The sequence below is a fragment of the Filicampus tigris genome, chromosome 2 (genome assembly GCF_054856515.1).
Source record: "Filicampus tigris isolate MCC_2025a chromosome 2, RoL_Ftig_1.0, whole genome shotgun sequence".
In the NCBI taxonomy this organism is placed as follows: Eukaryota; Metazoa; Chordata; class Actinopteri; order Syngnathiformes; family Syngnathidae; genus Filicampus; species Filicampus tigris.
In genome coordinates this window covers 33,289,842-33,305,773 of record NC_141218.1, presented here as the reverse complement: position 1 = coordinate 33,305,773, position 15,932 = coordinate 33,289,842, and the positions used below count along the sequence as shown (strand labels likewise).

The window sequence follows — 15,932 nt, the reverse complement described above, 5'->3', positions numbered from 1 at the left end:
ACCTAGTATGAAAGGCAGGTGTTGACACGAATGCTATTAGATCAAAGGTGAGACTATGGACAGAGAAGGAAAGTTGGTGCGAACATGATGCCAAGGCATTGCCGCAAAACCCGTAACAGGCGCCCAATCACGTTGCTCTTGTAGCTTCCAGACTGTCCCCAGCCACTAGGGAACATATTGTGTGCGGTGAGGTATTAACCAGCTGTGGGGTCCTCCATGTATTCCTATCTTTGGCGTTTTTTGGCAAAGCTACTTAAATATTTCTATTTCGAACATGAGCTACAATAGTTCAAATATAAATACAATGATTGACAATGAGAATTTTTTCATTGCATATCCCAAAAGGTGTGGTAAGAGGTGAAACTTATTTACTCTCCATTAGTCTTACCTGCTTATTATTCAAATCTCTTTATTATATCTCGTTATTATAAAATCAATGCAGTAATACTACTGCACTAATTCTAATACAGTATCAACCATGTAGCGAAAATGCGGGTCACTCGTAAGAGTGTCAATAGTTTGTAGCGGCCGGGAGCAATGCCTGCATTACTCCTACCCACCTCTAGGGGCACCACGTCAAAGTTTTATTTTATTTACCCAAACACACACAATTCACGCTTGACTTCTATATATGGACAATGTTTATTAACTATTCTAACATACAATAAAACACTACGATATAGCAAGCCTAAATAAATGAAGAAAAAAAATGAGAAAACAAATATCAAAATTAACTGGGAGGAAAGGAAAAAGGGGATGTCTGATAGGTGAGCGTAACTATCAATTTGTATACACCCACTGTGAAAAGCCTCGGCGAGTCACACGGTAGTCATTTACATTTGCTGAAGCTCACGTGATGAGCGATGAGGGGAAGGACCTTCACTCATTTACAGATGGAGGAACAACCAAAAAAAAGGAAAAATAGAAGAAGGCTGCTGGGAGCGGGGCCAAGCTTTGTTGGGTTCTCAGCTGACCCGACCGGAAACTCCCTCATGTTGCTCGTATGCTCCTCGTTTTGAAATTTAATTCCCTCCTTAAAGTGTAGCCTTCTTCTCTTGCAATTAATATTCTTTTTAAACATTTCCAGACTATATATATATTAATTTCAATAGTATTGCAATAGTATTTGTACTGTACTTTAATAGTAATTGTTCTTCCACGAATTGTTTTAATTTTAATAGCTTTGGCTGCAAGTGAATTTGTGTGAGCCCCTATATGCTGCCCTATGGGTGATCCATATTGCTCTCTTTTTGTGATTAGTGGATATATGACTCTTGTGTAATTATGACCTCTTTAACTGTAAGTTTGATATGGAAGCTCAATGTGTGATTTCCATCTGATTTGAACTATGATTTATTTTAGCACCCAGAAAGTTATTTTCATCATGTCAATCCCATCCAAATGTATTTGTATATTAAACTGACAGTTCCCAAAAAGTATCAAGACAAAAGATGAGAAAGACCGAGAGAGAGAGGGAAATCACAATTTGGAAGGCATTTCAGAGAGCAGACTAATGATGACGAGACAATATTTCCCAGAATCGGGACATTTGGTGCATGGTCTTCCAAAAAGGCACCTTGTTACGTATTTCTCTTCCATTTTGTATTGTTCTCTAATGCAGGAATCCATTTACATCCGTTTACTCAGGACATAGAAATACTTCCCAAACACAATGTCGACTTAGAAGCTTTGTATTAGTGTCTGATCGCCCATGTTGTGAACCACTTACTGTCAGACAATGAATCATGACCATTTTCTTCCCCGACCAGTCAATTAATATGGAGCCATTTGTCGCTTAAATCTTTTCTTTCTGCTTCTTCCTTTTCTTCTTTCCGTCTGCATGTCATCTGCTCTTTTCCTGCAACATCATCCACAGCCTGTTTTCTTGCTCTTTTTCATCCTCGGGGGGATTTGTGCATTAATATTCTCTCAGTTCTTGCTGTCTTTCCATATTCTCTCTGTTCTTCTTCTCCTCACTGCAGACGTTTGGAAAGCGTGACACGATTTCCTCTTTGAGCCCCTGACCATTGGCCTTCTCTGTGCTCAGCGGGCACCTCCTCCCGGCTTTCACCATCCCTCCCCGTTCCTCTGTCCACTAGCCCTCACTCTTTCTCTTTTGTCACACTATCACGTGCGCTGCTGCTTCCGATGCTGTCTTTTGCAGATGATACCGGCAAGCACTTTGCCTCTCTGAATTATGCATTGAGATTACATAAAAACCACATGAAGCAACTGATCTATTTTTAATCCAACTCGTTTGCTTGTTAAACCTGCTTCTCTGTGATCGTCTGTGTGTGTGTGTGTGCATGCGCGCGGGTGTGACAAAATTAACATGAGTAAAGGGAAGCTATAGAGATAAAGACGACAACCTAAATCAGACTATACTTCTCCTTGTCTCTGTGGCGCTATGTGGAATCTTAGTTAACCATAGTAGAAGCTGAAAACCTGCCATTTTGTTTGCGAAAAGAAATTGGTTAAAATGATGGCAACAAAGCTAAAAAGATCGACTCCCTGACTAAGAAGTGATATGAAAAGCACTCATACCACTTGCCCTCTTTGTCTTCTGCACTGTCTTATAACAAAGAAGCCTGTTGCTTTGTATGCCCTTCACCAAGCAGAAAGGGTGCCACCTATAGGTCACTTTTGCACCTCTCATGAGAGCAAATGTCAGTCAGGAAAGAACGCACACAGCTCAGCAAAGTGCATGGCAGTTGGCTGTATTCTTGGGCATGACCTAGATTGAGAGCGCCGTCACAATAGACTCCGTGTTGCCTACGACTCTGATCTGAATCTGATTCAATCGGTAATCTTTCCATCAACTTCTCTCCTCTGATACCGTCTGTGTGTGCGTGTGTATGTGTCACTGAATGCGTGCAGGGATGCAAGATTGTGTTATCTATTGGGAGGACAGGGGAAAGATAAGAAAGAAAGGGACAGACTTCAAACGGAAAAGAGGGACACAAATGAAGGTCGACACGATGAGAGAAGAGGGCGAGAGGTGGCTTTGTGAGACAAGAAAGGACACTGTCCTTCCCCCACTGTCTGCCCAGTCACACTTCCTCTTCCACACACCACCTCCCCCGTGACGAATAAAAAAAAAAGAGCTGACGGTGGTGGAGGCCAGGCGTATAGCCCAGGTGTCAGCACCTTGCATCGCCTGGGAGCAAGGGAGAGAGGGAAGAATGAATAATAAAGAAGACACCCAAAAAAAGACAAGTAGCGGTAAGACGTCTGGAGTGAGAATGAGTGTGCCCCGGCAGCGAATCCTGAAGCTACATCCGCTTTTTCAGCAACGTTTACACTCCTCCCTGTGTGTGCAAAGCCTTGACAAGGGGAGAAAGAATTTGACAAGAGCGAAATTGATTCCTGTGTTTCAGATGCAGGTGTTGCAGACTCCCATAGCTTGGAGGTGCCCGAGGCTGCGAATCATACATAACACCTGTATTCTACTTAATATACTGTAAACTCATGTATCCAAGTGTTGTGCTTCGTATAGAAATGTGTTCTCCAACTTTGATTGAGCCAAGGCGCCTATTTTCAATCTTATGGCACAACACAAAATAAAAATTACACAACAAGGCAACGTCCTTGTTGTATGAATGGCAACAGGTGATACACAGGTTTGTTGTACCTTCTGTTGTTTAATGGAAGAGCATTTTAATTGTTTTGTCTATCACCATATGCCAACGACATAATTTGGTGAACAAAGAAATATTTAGAATTAATCAAAAATTATTTTCAAATAAATTAAAAGAAGGTGGGTACACTCCTGCTGCACCTGATTTCCTAGTTGGGAATCACTCTGTACTGCAATAACTCATTTTGAACTAAAAGTCAACCCAAACATATTTTTTTCCAGAATATGTTCAATGCAGGCCCACTAGTCTAAACACAGCATTCTGATTAATATTGCGTTTGTGGAATATGAGAAATCCATCCGTTTTTAGCTAGCTCAGATAGGGCTCAGGTAGCGACCAATCACGGCTGACCTGTTTTCTGAAGCTGAGCCATGATTGGTCGTTATCTGAATCCTGAGCAACTTCATTGTAAACTTCAGTCGACAGAAGTGACAAAATGGCCGCCCCCGGAGATGGCTAAAAGTGGGTGCATTTTGCTGCTTAACCTATATTCCACAAACGCAATATTAATCAGAATGCCGTATTTCAACTTGTTATTATAGATGATTAATAAACTTGCGATAATTTGAAAGCCACATGTCTAAGCTTTCAATCCACGTCTAAGCTTTCAATTTCTTTTTGTAGGTGTTGAATTTCCGGGAAAACTTCAGGTTTTTGAGGATGATTCCAAAGACGTCCTGAGGTTTTAGAGAGATGTTTAGCCAGGCGCTTTAGGCCTTAATGGGTTAAGGGATATATAAATAAATTTGACTTGACTTTAACTTATTTAATTACACTTTTTTACATTTTTTTTACGTTGCGTCACGTTTACAGCACAAAACAGATTGAACAGAACAACTGCCACAAAAATCGAAGCAAGCCAAACTCAAATATATTCATCGCCTGGCCAAATTTTGAAGAAGTGTATTTGTATTTGGTGAATGGGAATCTTTTACCTAAAAGTGACACTGTTGCTTGCGAATAAAATATTGGCACTACACAGTAACAGCCCATCAGGCCGTCACCGGTGGATGCCAATTTTTCTATTTTTTCTGACGCTTTTTTGTCACACTGACTAAGAAACCAACAGATTTCTGATGGCCTAACTGACGGACGTAAATGACGGACTGACGGATTGACGGACTGACGATTACAAATTTAGTTCGTCACGAAAAATGACAGACTGACGATGACGGGCGGGTACCCTGGCCGCCGTGGGATGACTAATACGGACCAGCAAAATTTCGTTAAATGCCCACCTCTGCTTAAAATGTGTAATTTCACATAATTTTTTTCATGCGGTACTTGCATGAGTACCAGAAGATTGTCTTTGGTACTCACTAGTGGTCCAACGGATCACTAAAGTCACGGTTCGGCTCGGTCACGAATTTTGAGTCACGGATCGGATTGTTTTTTGGATCAGAAAAAAATAAAAGATAAATAAGATAAATAGAACTTCTTCATTTATGTTATAAAACGCTTTTGCCCATTAAAAAAACAAAAAAAAACCCTAATGTCTAATATGGCCGTTTAGGATTTAAGAACATAATTTAACGCAATTTTGTAAGTGGTACAGTGTATACATTTCAAGCTATCCTGGCAGACATTTTGAGCTGAATATTTTCTTACAATTATTAGGCAAAAGTGTTGTTATAAATTAAATGAAGGCAACGTTTTATTTTAATTTTTTTTTTCTTCATAATGAAAAAGACTTGAAGTGCAATTTAAGGCACCTTTCTTAAAACAGCACATTACATGGACCGCACATTACAAAGTAATCTAGGTCCACAATATAGAAAAAAGTAAAAAAAAAAAAAAAAAATGAAGCCAAAGGGCAGCTGTTGAACTACCAGCAAATGATAACAGCTGCTAGCCACTAACGCCGGAGACTTGTGCCGTATTATACAATCACACGGTAATAAACCAGCGGTTTGTTTGTCCTAAATTAGCGACTGAATATGATTTCGAGTCAGCGTTGTGTTGGTGTTGGTAGCAAGCATTAAAACTGCCGATACGTCGAAAACGGAAGTCAAGTTAGCAGTTACGCCACCACGTGGGCCAACTTCAAAGTAAGAGTTCACTAAGGCTATTGCATTGGCATTAATGACTCAATGTATTATTTGGTAAGCTTTATTTTAGTTAGCCTTTGTGGCGGCAGTGTGTTCGTTGAGTATGTTTGCAAAACGCTCTTGTACATGCAACTTACGTGATCTTCAGGGTATTCAACTTCCTCTGCTGAATGCGGACTAATCACGTTGCCTTATTGTGAACGCGCACAGTTTTTTTCACCAACCATTCTGCGGATCGTGCCCATCCTGAACTGATTTGTTGCACTGCACCACTAGTGTGGTGACGGTACTATCAGTGATTTCTGTTGCGCATGCGTACCTGCGCATCAGCTATGTGCACCCCTGTCCGTAAATTCCCTTCCTATGACTGCATGATACATGTTTATTGATACGGAGATAAGGGAGCTATTATTGAGGCTGCGTGTTATAAAAAAAACTCTTGAAAATGAGATAGATGCGTTGGTCTCGGGAGTTCATCCCTCAAATAAAGTTCTGAATAAGGACACCGAAAAAAAGTGATGATCATGAGGCACAAACACAGTCCTTTTCCCGCAGCAGACAATAATAGAACATGGAAGGAAGAGAGGAGGACAAGAGAAGGAGTCACAGAGTGATCTCTTCAGAGAGCAATCTGTCACCTGCTCTCTGAGAGACGGTGTAAAGGCCCCCAAATAAAAGCAGGAGATGCTGTCAGCTTGAAAGACGACTGTGAGGTATAGAGGAAGAAAACGTTAAAAAAGAGAAAACTTTTTATAGGTTTTCTGCCAGTTTTGTCACACTTTCTCAGGTTGACACTTGACGCATCCCACGCTGAGTTAATGGCTTCTTTTTTTAATTGATAGCAGTGACACAGAATGAAAACAGCATTCTATAAAAGCTGCCCTGGTAGTCGTGTAAATGACAGACTATACTTAGAGGGTTGGCCCTGCGTATCTCTGTGGCGTGATGAGCTTTCAAGCATGTCTGTTACCATACCAAACTTGATAGTGTATTGTTCATGTCATATGTCCTCACACACTCCCCCACTCTCCTCCTTCCTGCCTCGATCCGTTTGTGTGCAGCAATCAACCTACTGGGTTTGACGTGGCAGCTGAAGCCATCTGACGGCCCGGTGTTAAACAACGGACTGGGGGCCGCTGTGCCTGTGAACAGTGATGTGGCCACGCTGCCTTCTGGAGGCAGAGGTATGAACTACAGCACACACGCCCTCAGAAACAACTGCAGAAATGGATGCATACACTGCAAGCAAAAAGACTCAACAGAACAGAACAAGACGTTGAATGCAAATCTAGAGACTTTGTGTCTTCATGACTCAATTTGAAAATGAAAAGAAGTGAAAATTGGTTGCAGTCATACCTTTTGGTGCTCTGGTGAACAGCTTCAGTTTTGTTTGTTGCGTCTCATTGCTGAGTGGCAATAGTACTCTGTCTCTTCCTTTGTAGACGCACAGATACTAGTGTAAAAATAACATCTGGTAAAAGTAAGAGTCGGAGTCAACTCCTTTACTAAGCGGAAGTCAACCCAAACATATTTTTTTCAAGAATGTGTTCCCAGCAGGCCCACTAGTTGAAACACGGCATTCTGATTCATATATAATATGAGTTAAGCAGCAAAATGCACTCGTTTTTAGCCTTTGATGCTCTCTCACCAATCACGGCTGACCTGTTTTCTGAATCTGAGCCGTGATTGGTCATTGTGAGCAGTTGTGATGTCATTTTCAGTCGACAGAAGACAAAATGGCCGCCCCCAGAGACGGCTAAAAACGAGTGCATTTTGCTGCTTAACTTATATTCCACAAACGCAAAATTAATCAGAATGCCGTGTTTCAACTAGTGGCCCTGCCGGCAACATAATATGTTTGGGTTGACTTCCGCTTTAAGTAAAAGAGATGTATTTGAGTACAAAGGTAAAACTTTTTTTTTTTCCAGTCAATTGCATACTATACTGGTGTTGATGATTCAGTGCAACAAAAAAAGAATGTTGCACGCAAAGTGCTTTTATTACTTTACATAATGCTTGTATTAGAAGAAAAAAAAAAGCTTTGCTGCAAATATTAATTTTGACTGGATAATCAGGTCTGAACTGAAAACATGTCCTGCAAAACGACACAACAAAAATGCTAAATTAGCTAGAACAATTGAAAAAGAAATTCACCTTAGTTTAGTGTGATATTTTTCAGGTCAGATGTAGAATTTTTGAACGCCAGAAGCTGGTGATTTTTAGGCTAGCGCAAGACAATGTATTCGACACAAATCATTCTTGTAGTCAATGATATGAAAAATTCTCTTGCATAAGGCCATGGATTGGGGAAAATCTTTCATCGCTGAATCCGTTGCATCTTTGTCGAAAATACCCTCCATGATGCACCTGGTCTTATTTTTTTCTTCCAAGATCGCAATTAATTAATCATGATCCCAACCATGGTAGAGCTTACCCTTCTGTGTCTATCTTTTTACGTAATGTCATAACGTAATGAAAGCAAAGTACAGATAACTGAAAAATCCAAGTACAATAAAAAAAAAGTACTTAAGTAGATTTTCTCAAAACCCAGCTCTCATGCTTTTCCATTTGGCAGAAATAATGATGGACCTACAACTAACTGTTGTTGTCTTTTGAGTCCCCCCCTACCCCCAACAAAAAGAATAGAACAATTTACAGTCCACTGCCTCTGCCTTCAAGGCTTTTAAATAACATTGTCTGCTAATAGAGTTTTGCACTCAAATGGGCTCACACCAACTCAAAGATGTCCATAAATTATGGCACCATGTGAGCTGTGCTATCACTAAGAGCTTTTTAACCACTCTGCTGAGTTATGGAGCACAATCGTCGGTTTATCAGCCAAATATAATATCCGCATATTCACCAACAGCCCGACTGCATTGTCTCTCACCCTTTTAGGGACCCCCATGCATTTTTCTTGTTTCACTTACTCTGCTTCCACAGCATCGGACGCAAGCTTGTGCCTAAGCTCAGGGTGACTAAGAGACTAAGAGGACTGTCTACCCCCAGATGTCTCCACTTGATGCAAATGTTGTTCCTCGCCATGTTACTTTGATTTTTTTTAGCTATTCTGCACATACTTTCTTCTTTTTTTCCTCTCTGGGCTCCAAATCGTTAGATGGCTGACCTGATTGTGTGTTGCTGAGAGATTCGTCCTGCAACTTGTGTGCTTACGTATCTGCTTGATTACCAAACTTTAAGATCCGTAATCGAGATCACGGTTTTAAGTACTTTCCCAGTTGAGACTATTTAATGATGCCAAGAAGATTGAGTGCAGGGGCAGGGTCTAAATCTAACAGTTGTAATCCACTGCTATTTTTGAAAACTGTCAACTTTTCATCCAGACAGCCAATGCCTGTAATGACAGATTATGCAGTTTCTTTCCCCCTCGCTCCAGGTCCATGGATGGGACGGAACAGCAGTATAGATACGGGCAGCATTGACGTAGGGAGGAGAGTGACCCAAGAAGTCCCGCCTGGTGTATTTTGGAGGTCCCTGTTGTACCTCAGTCAAGCGCAGTTCCTCAAGTTCAACATTTCCTTGGGCAAAGATGCCCTATTTGGAGTCTATATTCGTAAGGGCCTGCCCCCCTCACATGCACAGGTAAATAGCGGCAATAGCAAGGGTGGATGAGATACTTCCTTGACTCGTCTCTACGTTCTAATCACACAAATAGTATTTTATTAATCACTATGTCTGATGTGATCTGCTTAATTAATCCCATGCATGGAGAATCCATTAGAATACTTTCGCATGTCATGGGATAGTTTGTGATTCATTGCTCGAAAAAACTAATTGAACCCATGATTTTCATTTAATTAAATCCCACAGTAATGTGACTTTTATACCCTACTATTCGTTACAAAACGTTCAATTACTAGCCTATGTTGATTTGTAGATAACCGTTTCACTTCTTGGACAGACTAAAGTTTTTTGAAATCTAAATTTATGGCCAGTGGGTTCCGTGGTCCTTGTGGTTCTCTTTCTTGTCTTCTGTGGCCTTTCCTGACAGTTTTCAGCCATTCACTTTTACTGATATGTATATACAGTATTGTGTTTTCCTACCTATACAACTAAATGACATACTTGGGAAAAAAAACAACAACAACACGAGCACTTCATTGATGAATTCCAGATTTGAGGCTATTCTGATCCCGCACTTTTCATTGAAATTTCTCTCCGATACATTCTCCGGCAGTATGATTACATGGAACGCTTGGACGGGAAGGAGAAGTGGAGTGTGGTGGAGTCTCCAAGAGAGAGGAGGAGCATCCAAACGGTGGTCCTGAATGAGGCAGTGTTTGTCCAGTACCTGGATGCTGGAGCCTGGCATCTGGCCTTTTACAATGATGGTCGTGAGCGAGAGACCGTTTCCTTCAGCACAAACATAATGGGTGAGTCAGTATAATAGCTAAAAAGAGTAGTACGGTGGATGTCTAGTCCAGTCACTTTAATATGAAGGCTTTCAAAATGTATATACTGTATATACAGTATAAGGTATGTATGGTGCAATAGCTCTCTCTCAGATGAATAACGAAGAGTAACCCTGCTACTTGGATGCTTTCCTATTTCTGGGCTTTTCAGGCAATTAGGCTTGTAGCCGCATGTGCCCTCTCTGCTATGTTATGCGAGTCCATAAGAGGAACTATAGTGGTTAAACTAAGAAACTCTCTTATAGCGTCAATCAAAACCTAGCAGTGCTACTATATTGTAAAGGCTCATTTTAATATTGTTCCTGACCAGTGCAATTTGTGTGCATTTTCATTGCCCAATAAGTAATTGCCAAAAGGTGACGACTCAGCTACTTGAAATAGTCATCAATAAAAGCCCAAGAGTAATAAAGCCACAACCTTGTTTGTCAAAAATGGAATGCTGTTTCAATCTTTTAAATTAATTTTTTCAGTACCTGAAGGGCTGCAATTAATTTCTCCTGTGTTTGGGGCACAATTACGAGAACATGGCAGAACGAGTCAAGCAGAGTGAGAAAGAATCTGTCCGTGTTGCCGTCTCATGTCAGCGCTTTTACACGAGTAGCACTGTCGAGGAACAGAGGCCAAGGTGCCAAGGGCACAGTGGAGTGAGTAAAGAGTGGGGAGCTGGTGGAAAGTCATAACGGTGGGGGCCAAGCCACAATGGGGTGAAGTGGTAGGAAGGATGTGAGGAGTGGAAGAGAGGTGGCTTTCAGATAAGGGCAGACAGAGGCTGGAGATTCCGAGGATTTCTCAGAGGATTTGGTGACATCAAAAGCGAACACAATTTAACACCCAAACTTACATATCAAGCCATACTTGGTGGTGGCAATAATGCCTGTGTAGCGTCCAGTGAGGAGTAAGCTGCTTCCAAAATTATCGGAAAAACCTTTATAAAAAGCTCATTGAAAGGGACAAAGAGAGTAAGGGGGAAAATGTTTGACTTTACTTTAATACTGTGGTCTAGATAAATAGAAGGTAGCCTTCTGCCGGATTGAATATGTTCACTCCCTACTTTGAAAATAGGCCCAGGAAAGGAATAAATACATTTCCTTTTGATATTGTATGTGTAAGAATGTGAGCCTTTGAGCTCCTTTGCCGGACTTACAGAATCTCAAAGAGTGAATGGTGTCAATGGTTTAATGAACGCTTTGATGCTTTCTCACCGTCTTCTTTCTCTCCCTCTCTGTCACACTTTGTCTTCCTCACAGATTCTGTGCAAGAGTGCCCGCGCAATTGCCATGGTAACGGAGAGTGCAATTCTGGCGTATGCCATTGCTTCCCAGGGTTCCATGGCATGGATTGCTCCAAAGGTATTGGCTACTTACAATGGTATTCCTTCCATCACACAACTGTGATATTGTCTAATGAGAGAAACATCATGAAGAGAGTAGGTTTGGGACAATTAAGTGCCGTAAAGGTGGTGTGTTGAGCGGTGACAAAATGACGGATGATGAATGGCGGCCCCTCAAGCTAATGTCTCCCTTGCTCGGTTCTCACCTGAGATAGACAGCCTTGATGAATAGTTTAGTTACCTTTTGCCTGTAATTACTCTTTGTGTCAGCGCCACTCTCCAGCCCCCTAACCACTCTATTTAGCCTCCACCCACTAATGGGAAGATGGGGTAAAAATGGTATTTGGAGGTGACCAGAGGGACTTTTACAATATCTCTAAAATGTGATTATCGTAAAATGCAATACTCTCTTTGAGAAATTTTAGTTTGGTTTATTTCTTTACTTTACTTTTAAATATCTTTAACTTTAAATTGTGTACTTTCAATTATAGTATGTGAAGCATATTAAGTTTCGTTTGTTATGATATGTGCTGTAAATCAGTGATTATATATGTTTATATATATATATATATATATATATATATATATATATATATATATATATATATATATATATATATTTTTTTTTTTTTTTTTTTAATAACCCCTAGGTACTGCATAGGTACTGGTAAACGTCCATCTGAAAATGTGTCTCACTAAGCCCTGTGCATAATATCGCGCCTCGACTCGGAATCTTTTTTTTTTTTTTTTAATGAGTGTTATTCACTGGACTTACAGAATTGCTTTTTTTTTCCCTCCATGTGGTCTGCCAGTGGCATGCCCGGTGCTTTGTAGTGGAAACGGCCAGTACGACAAAGGCTCCTGTGCATGTTACAGTGGATGGAAAGGACCTGAGTGTGATGTCCCTGTCACACAATGCCTTGACCCTCTTTGCAGTGGCCACGGCAGCTGCACCAATGGCAACTGTGTGTGCTCCATCGGCTACAAAGGGCACAGCTGTGCTGAAGGTGAGAGGAGATCCATTTCAATGATTGTGTGATACACAGGAAGGTCAAAGTAATGCCAATGGGCTTGGGAGAATTTAGTATGAAATGTTACAAAACGTGCATCCCTGTGGTATGTTGAAACTATTATTATTATTTCCCAGCAAACTTAATTAAAACATGGTCAATTTGGCTGTAATCTTGAAATTTAGAGAATTAAGGTATACATTTAACCACTATCAACTTTCTGCTAATTATAGTGTATACATTGGCCAAGCATGGCTTGCAACCTGTGCAGTGTGAACATTTTCTATAGTAGTTGTAGTCGGGTATTGAGACCATTTTAAACCTGGCACCAGATGCAGCAGAATGATTATCTATCTGGGCGAGTTGTTCAAATTTAGTCTGGATCAAAATCATCCCATTTTTTCTATCCAGTATCAGATAATCCATCTTACTTTTTCATGTCAGTTTTTAAAAACAAAACTGGATCGGATCACCCTGATCCAGATACACCATTCTCAATATCCCATACTTATTTAATACACTTTATTATTTAATTTCTGACTTCCCAGAGAAGCCAAGTGAGCTGGGTCAAACTTTGGAATAAAAACGTGCATTCAGTGTGTAATTCCTCATTCCTGCTCAAAATGGTAAAACATTGAGAGCTGCCCGAAAGGGAAAATGTCACATATACTAGGATGCTTTTTCTATCTTAATTGAATTAAAAATGTAATTGAATTGATATAGTACACCGTGTGATGCCCTACTTAAGGCTTGTAAGCATAGGTTCGATCAAGATGCATCACTGTATGTCATTTCTTTCCCCAGCCATAATGTCTCCACATATGGTGATTATGTAATAAGAAACATGGTTGTTTGCAGCAAAGCAAGCACATCGTACATCCACTGCCACACTCTGCCTAGCTTCAGTGTGACAGCTCATCATCGCTCGATCTCACACTGAGCGAGGGTCCCTTCCCTCCATATATACACAAAGTTGACGGATGGTACTGCAGCCAAACACAGCACAGATTTTTATTAAGGGATTAAATCGCATCTATTGATCTCTGTTAAGAAGTACCTGCCTGCCACACTCTTGGTCGTCAAAAAGATGGACGAGCAAGAGTTGGAAAGATGGCATAAAAGTTTAAGGGGGTAGTCGGGTAGTCAAAGCATAAAATGCATACCGGTAAGAATGGGAGGCTTTGAATGAGGAAGGGAAGTGTGTCCCAGCGGGAAAGAGGAAGAGGAGGAGGAGGAGGAGGAGTAGGAGGATTAAGAGTGGAGTAGAACGAGTGTTTAGGAGATTGGCAGGCCAAAGAGGTCAAGAACGAGGTCAGCATTGGCTCCTGGTCTACACCTCAAATCAATCTCTTCTCCTCTGGTTTCATATCTGATATTCATCCCAGCAGAGTCCCTCAAACAATTTACCTGGATTGCCGCTGACATGAAAATCAATAGCTGTGAGTCGCCTTTTCTGCCAGACAAACACAAATGGAGGTTGCGATGTGTGCAAAAGGTAGGGGGGTGGTCAATAGAGGCTGAGGAGTGGGAAGAGGACAAGGTGAGGCTGAGAGAGCAGGACAGAGCAAAGGGGACGAGACAGAGGAAGGGTGGGCTAGGCGGGCGGTCTTTTGTCTGAGAGGAGGTCATTTGACAAATAGTTTTTTCTTTTGTTATGCTTCTTTTTTTCCATAGCGGCGTGTGTGTCAGATTCTCCAGAGTATACATCACACGGATATGAGTCACGCACAGAATGACAATTTGTTCATATGGCTTGTTGCTCTTTCATAGCTGTACGCAATTAAACGATGCTGCGATTCATTATTGTGTGCTTTAGTTGCCTCAGTGATGTCTGCTAATGTTGTCTTTTATTCCCTTGTCTTTTGGTGTACACAAAGGATGAAAACATGCCTCCTGTCATTTCAGTCTTTAAACACCTACTCATAACATTTCTTTGTCTTGACGCGTAAACTGTGGTGTGCTGTTTTCTCATTTGCGTTGCTCTTTTTTTGATTGGATTTCTCTTGCTTTATGCAGTGGATTGCCTGGACCCGACGTGTTCCAACAATGGCATCTGTGTGAATGGCGAGTGCCACTGTAAGCCAGGCTGGGGAGGGCTCCACTGTGAGCTGCCCCGGGCTCAGTGTCCGGACCAGTGCCATGGCCATGGTGCCTTCATTCCAGACACTGGGCTGTGCAGCTGTGACCCCAACTGGATGGGACCTGACTGCTCAATGGGTAAGTGCGGTACAAACAAAGAGATCCCAATGATTCTGGTGCAATTATCAGTTAGCAGTCCTCTTTAGTCAACTATTACGGCAATTATACATTTTTGTGGGATACGTGATGCAAAGCTATTCGTATACCCATGCAGCTTTGGTTTTGTTGTGGCAGTTAAGATGGAACTAACGAAACTGAATACAGTACCTGAATTACCTCCTGTGACATTCTGCCGTACAGCATTAGTCTTAGATTTGTGTTTTTCCTGCTGTAACAACCAGGTGTTACACGAACACAAAATCAAGCACAAAATGACAAAGGCTTAAGACAGGTATTGAGTGTGACCACCCTTTAATTCATCATATTTACTGTATGAACTATTATCTAATGAAAATGCATACAATTAAGGTGAAAAATGGAACAAAATTAACTGATTGCTTTGAAAAAAGCTAAGATAATGGCTGCCAAGGACTTTTGTCTTAGTTTGTTGTAATGAATCCATAAACTTTAGCTTTTGAATAACACACAGTAGAATAACTCATTTGTGTATTTGAATATGTGTATGGATTATTTAGTGATAGCCCCAAAAAATGTTTGATTATGACAACCGAAACAATATTGCTAATGATAAGATAGATAATAAAGATACAGTATGCCCTCCTAAGAGATGGATGGCCTGGCAAAGTGATTCAAAAAAAAAAATCCTACTTCCCCTTGCTTCTGTGAGAGCAAAGCTACATTTAATAAAACAACATAAAAAAATAAAAAGTCAAATTGAAGCAGAGTGACAATAAATATGTCCATATTTTTACTGTTCTGCTCTCTAAAGACTTGGTGAAAATTTAGCACCCTTTTAAGATTATCAACGCAGTCATTACACGCCATAACGCAGGAGGAAAAACAAGTTCCCAACCAAAATTACTATGCTGAAAATTACAGTATAAGGTGACACCTCCCTTATCGTAAATTCAGTGTGAAGTGGAAAACAAACCGTCCTGTGCATACATATCAGGAGCACTTTTTACATTCAGTGTCTTAATAAAACAAAGCCAGCAGCGATTCTCAGCAGCAGGACTTCAGTATTCATTAAAAGAGCACCAATGCTTGACATTAATATAAACAACAATGTTCCACTCAGCAGTATCTTTCAGCAAGTACAGTATTCAAAACATGTGTGCATATTGCATCCGTAGCACACGGGGGTCTCAGACACACAATGTTGTCACATCTCATCACATGCATCTGTCTCCACATAGACACTGGAATGGAGGTGC

General features: G+C 40.9%; 1 protein-coding gene across 12 annotated transcripts in view; it reads left to right on the top strand.

Annotated features, from left to right (window-relative positions):
* tenm2a (teneurin transmembrane protein 2a) overlaps positions 1–15,932 on the top strand; it is a 274,108-nt gene that overhangs the window by 228,000 nt on the left and 30,176 nt on the right. For 9 of the 12 annotated variants that reach the window (XM_086023698.1, XM_086023693.1, XM_086023692.1 and 6 more), the window contains 6 exons: positions 6,748–6,870; positions 9,063–9,289; positions 9,885–10,080; positions 11,367–11,468; positions 12,262–12,456; positions 14,476–14,676. In XM_086023698.1, the coding sequence (XP_085879824.1) occupies positions 6,748–6,870; positions 9,063–9,289; positions 9,885–10,080; positions 11,367–11,468; positions 12,262–12,456; positions 14,476–14,676 (1,044 nt within the window). The remainder of the gene's footprint in view (positions 1–6,747; positions 6,871–9,062; positions 9,290–9,884; positions 10,081–11,366; positions 11,469–12,261; positions 12,457–14,475; positions 14,677–15,932) is intronic. The other 3 variants (XM_086023697.1, XM_086023696.1, XM_086023689.1) reach the window with 1 other exon arrangement.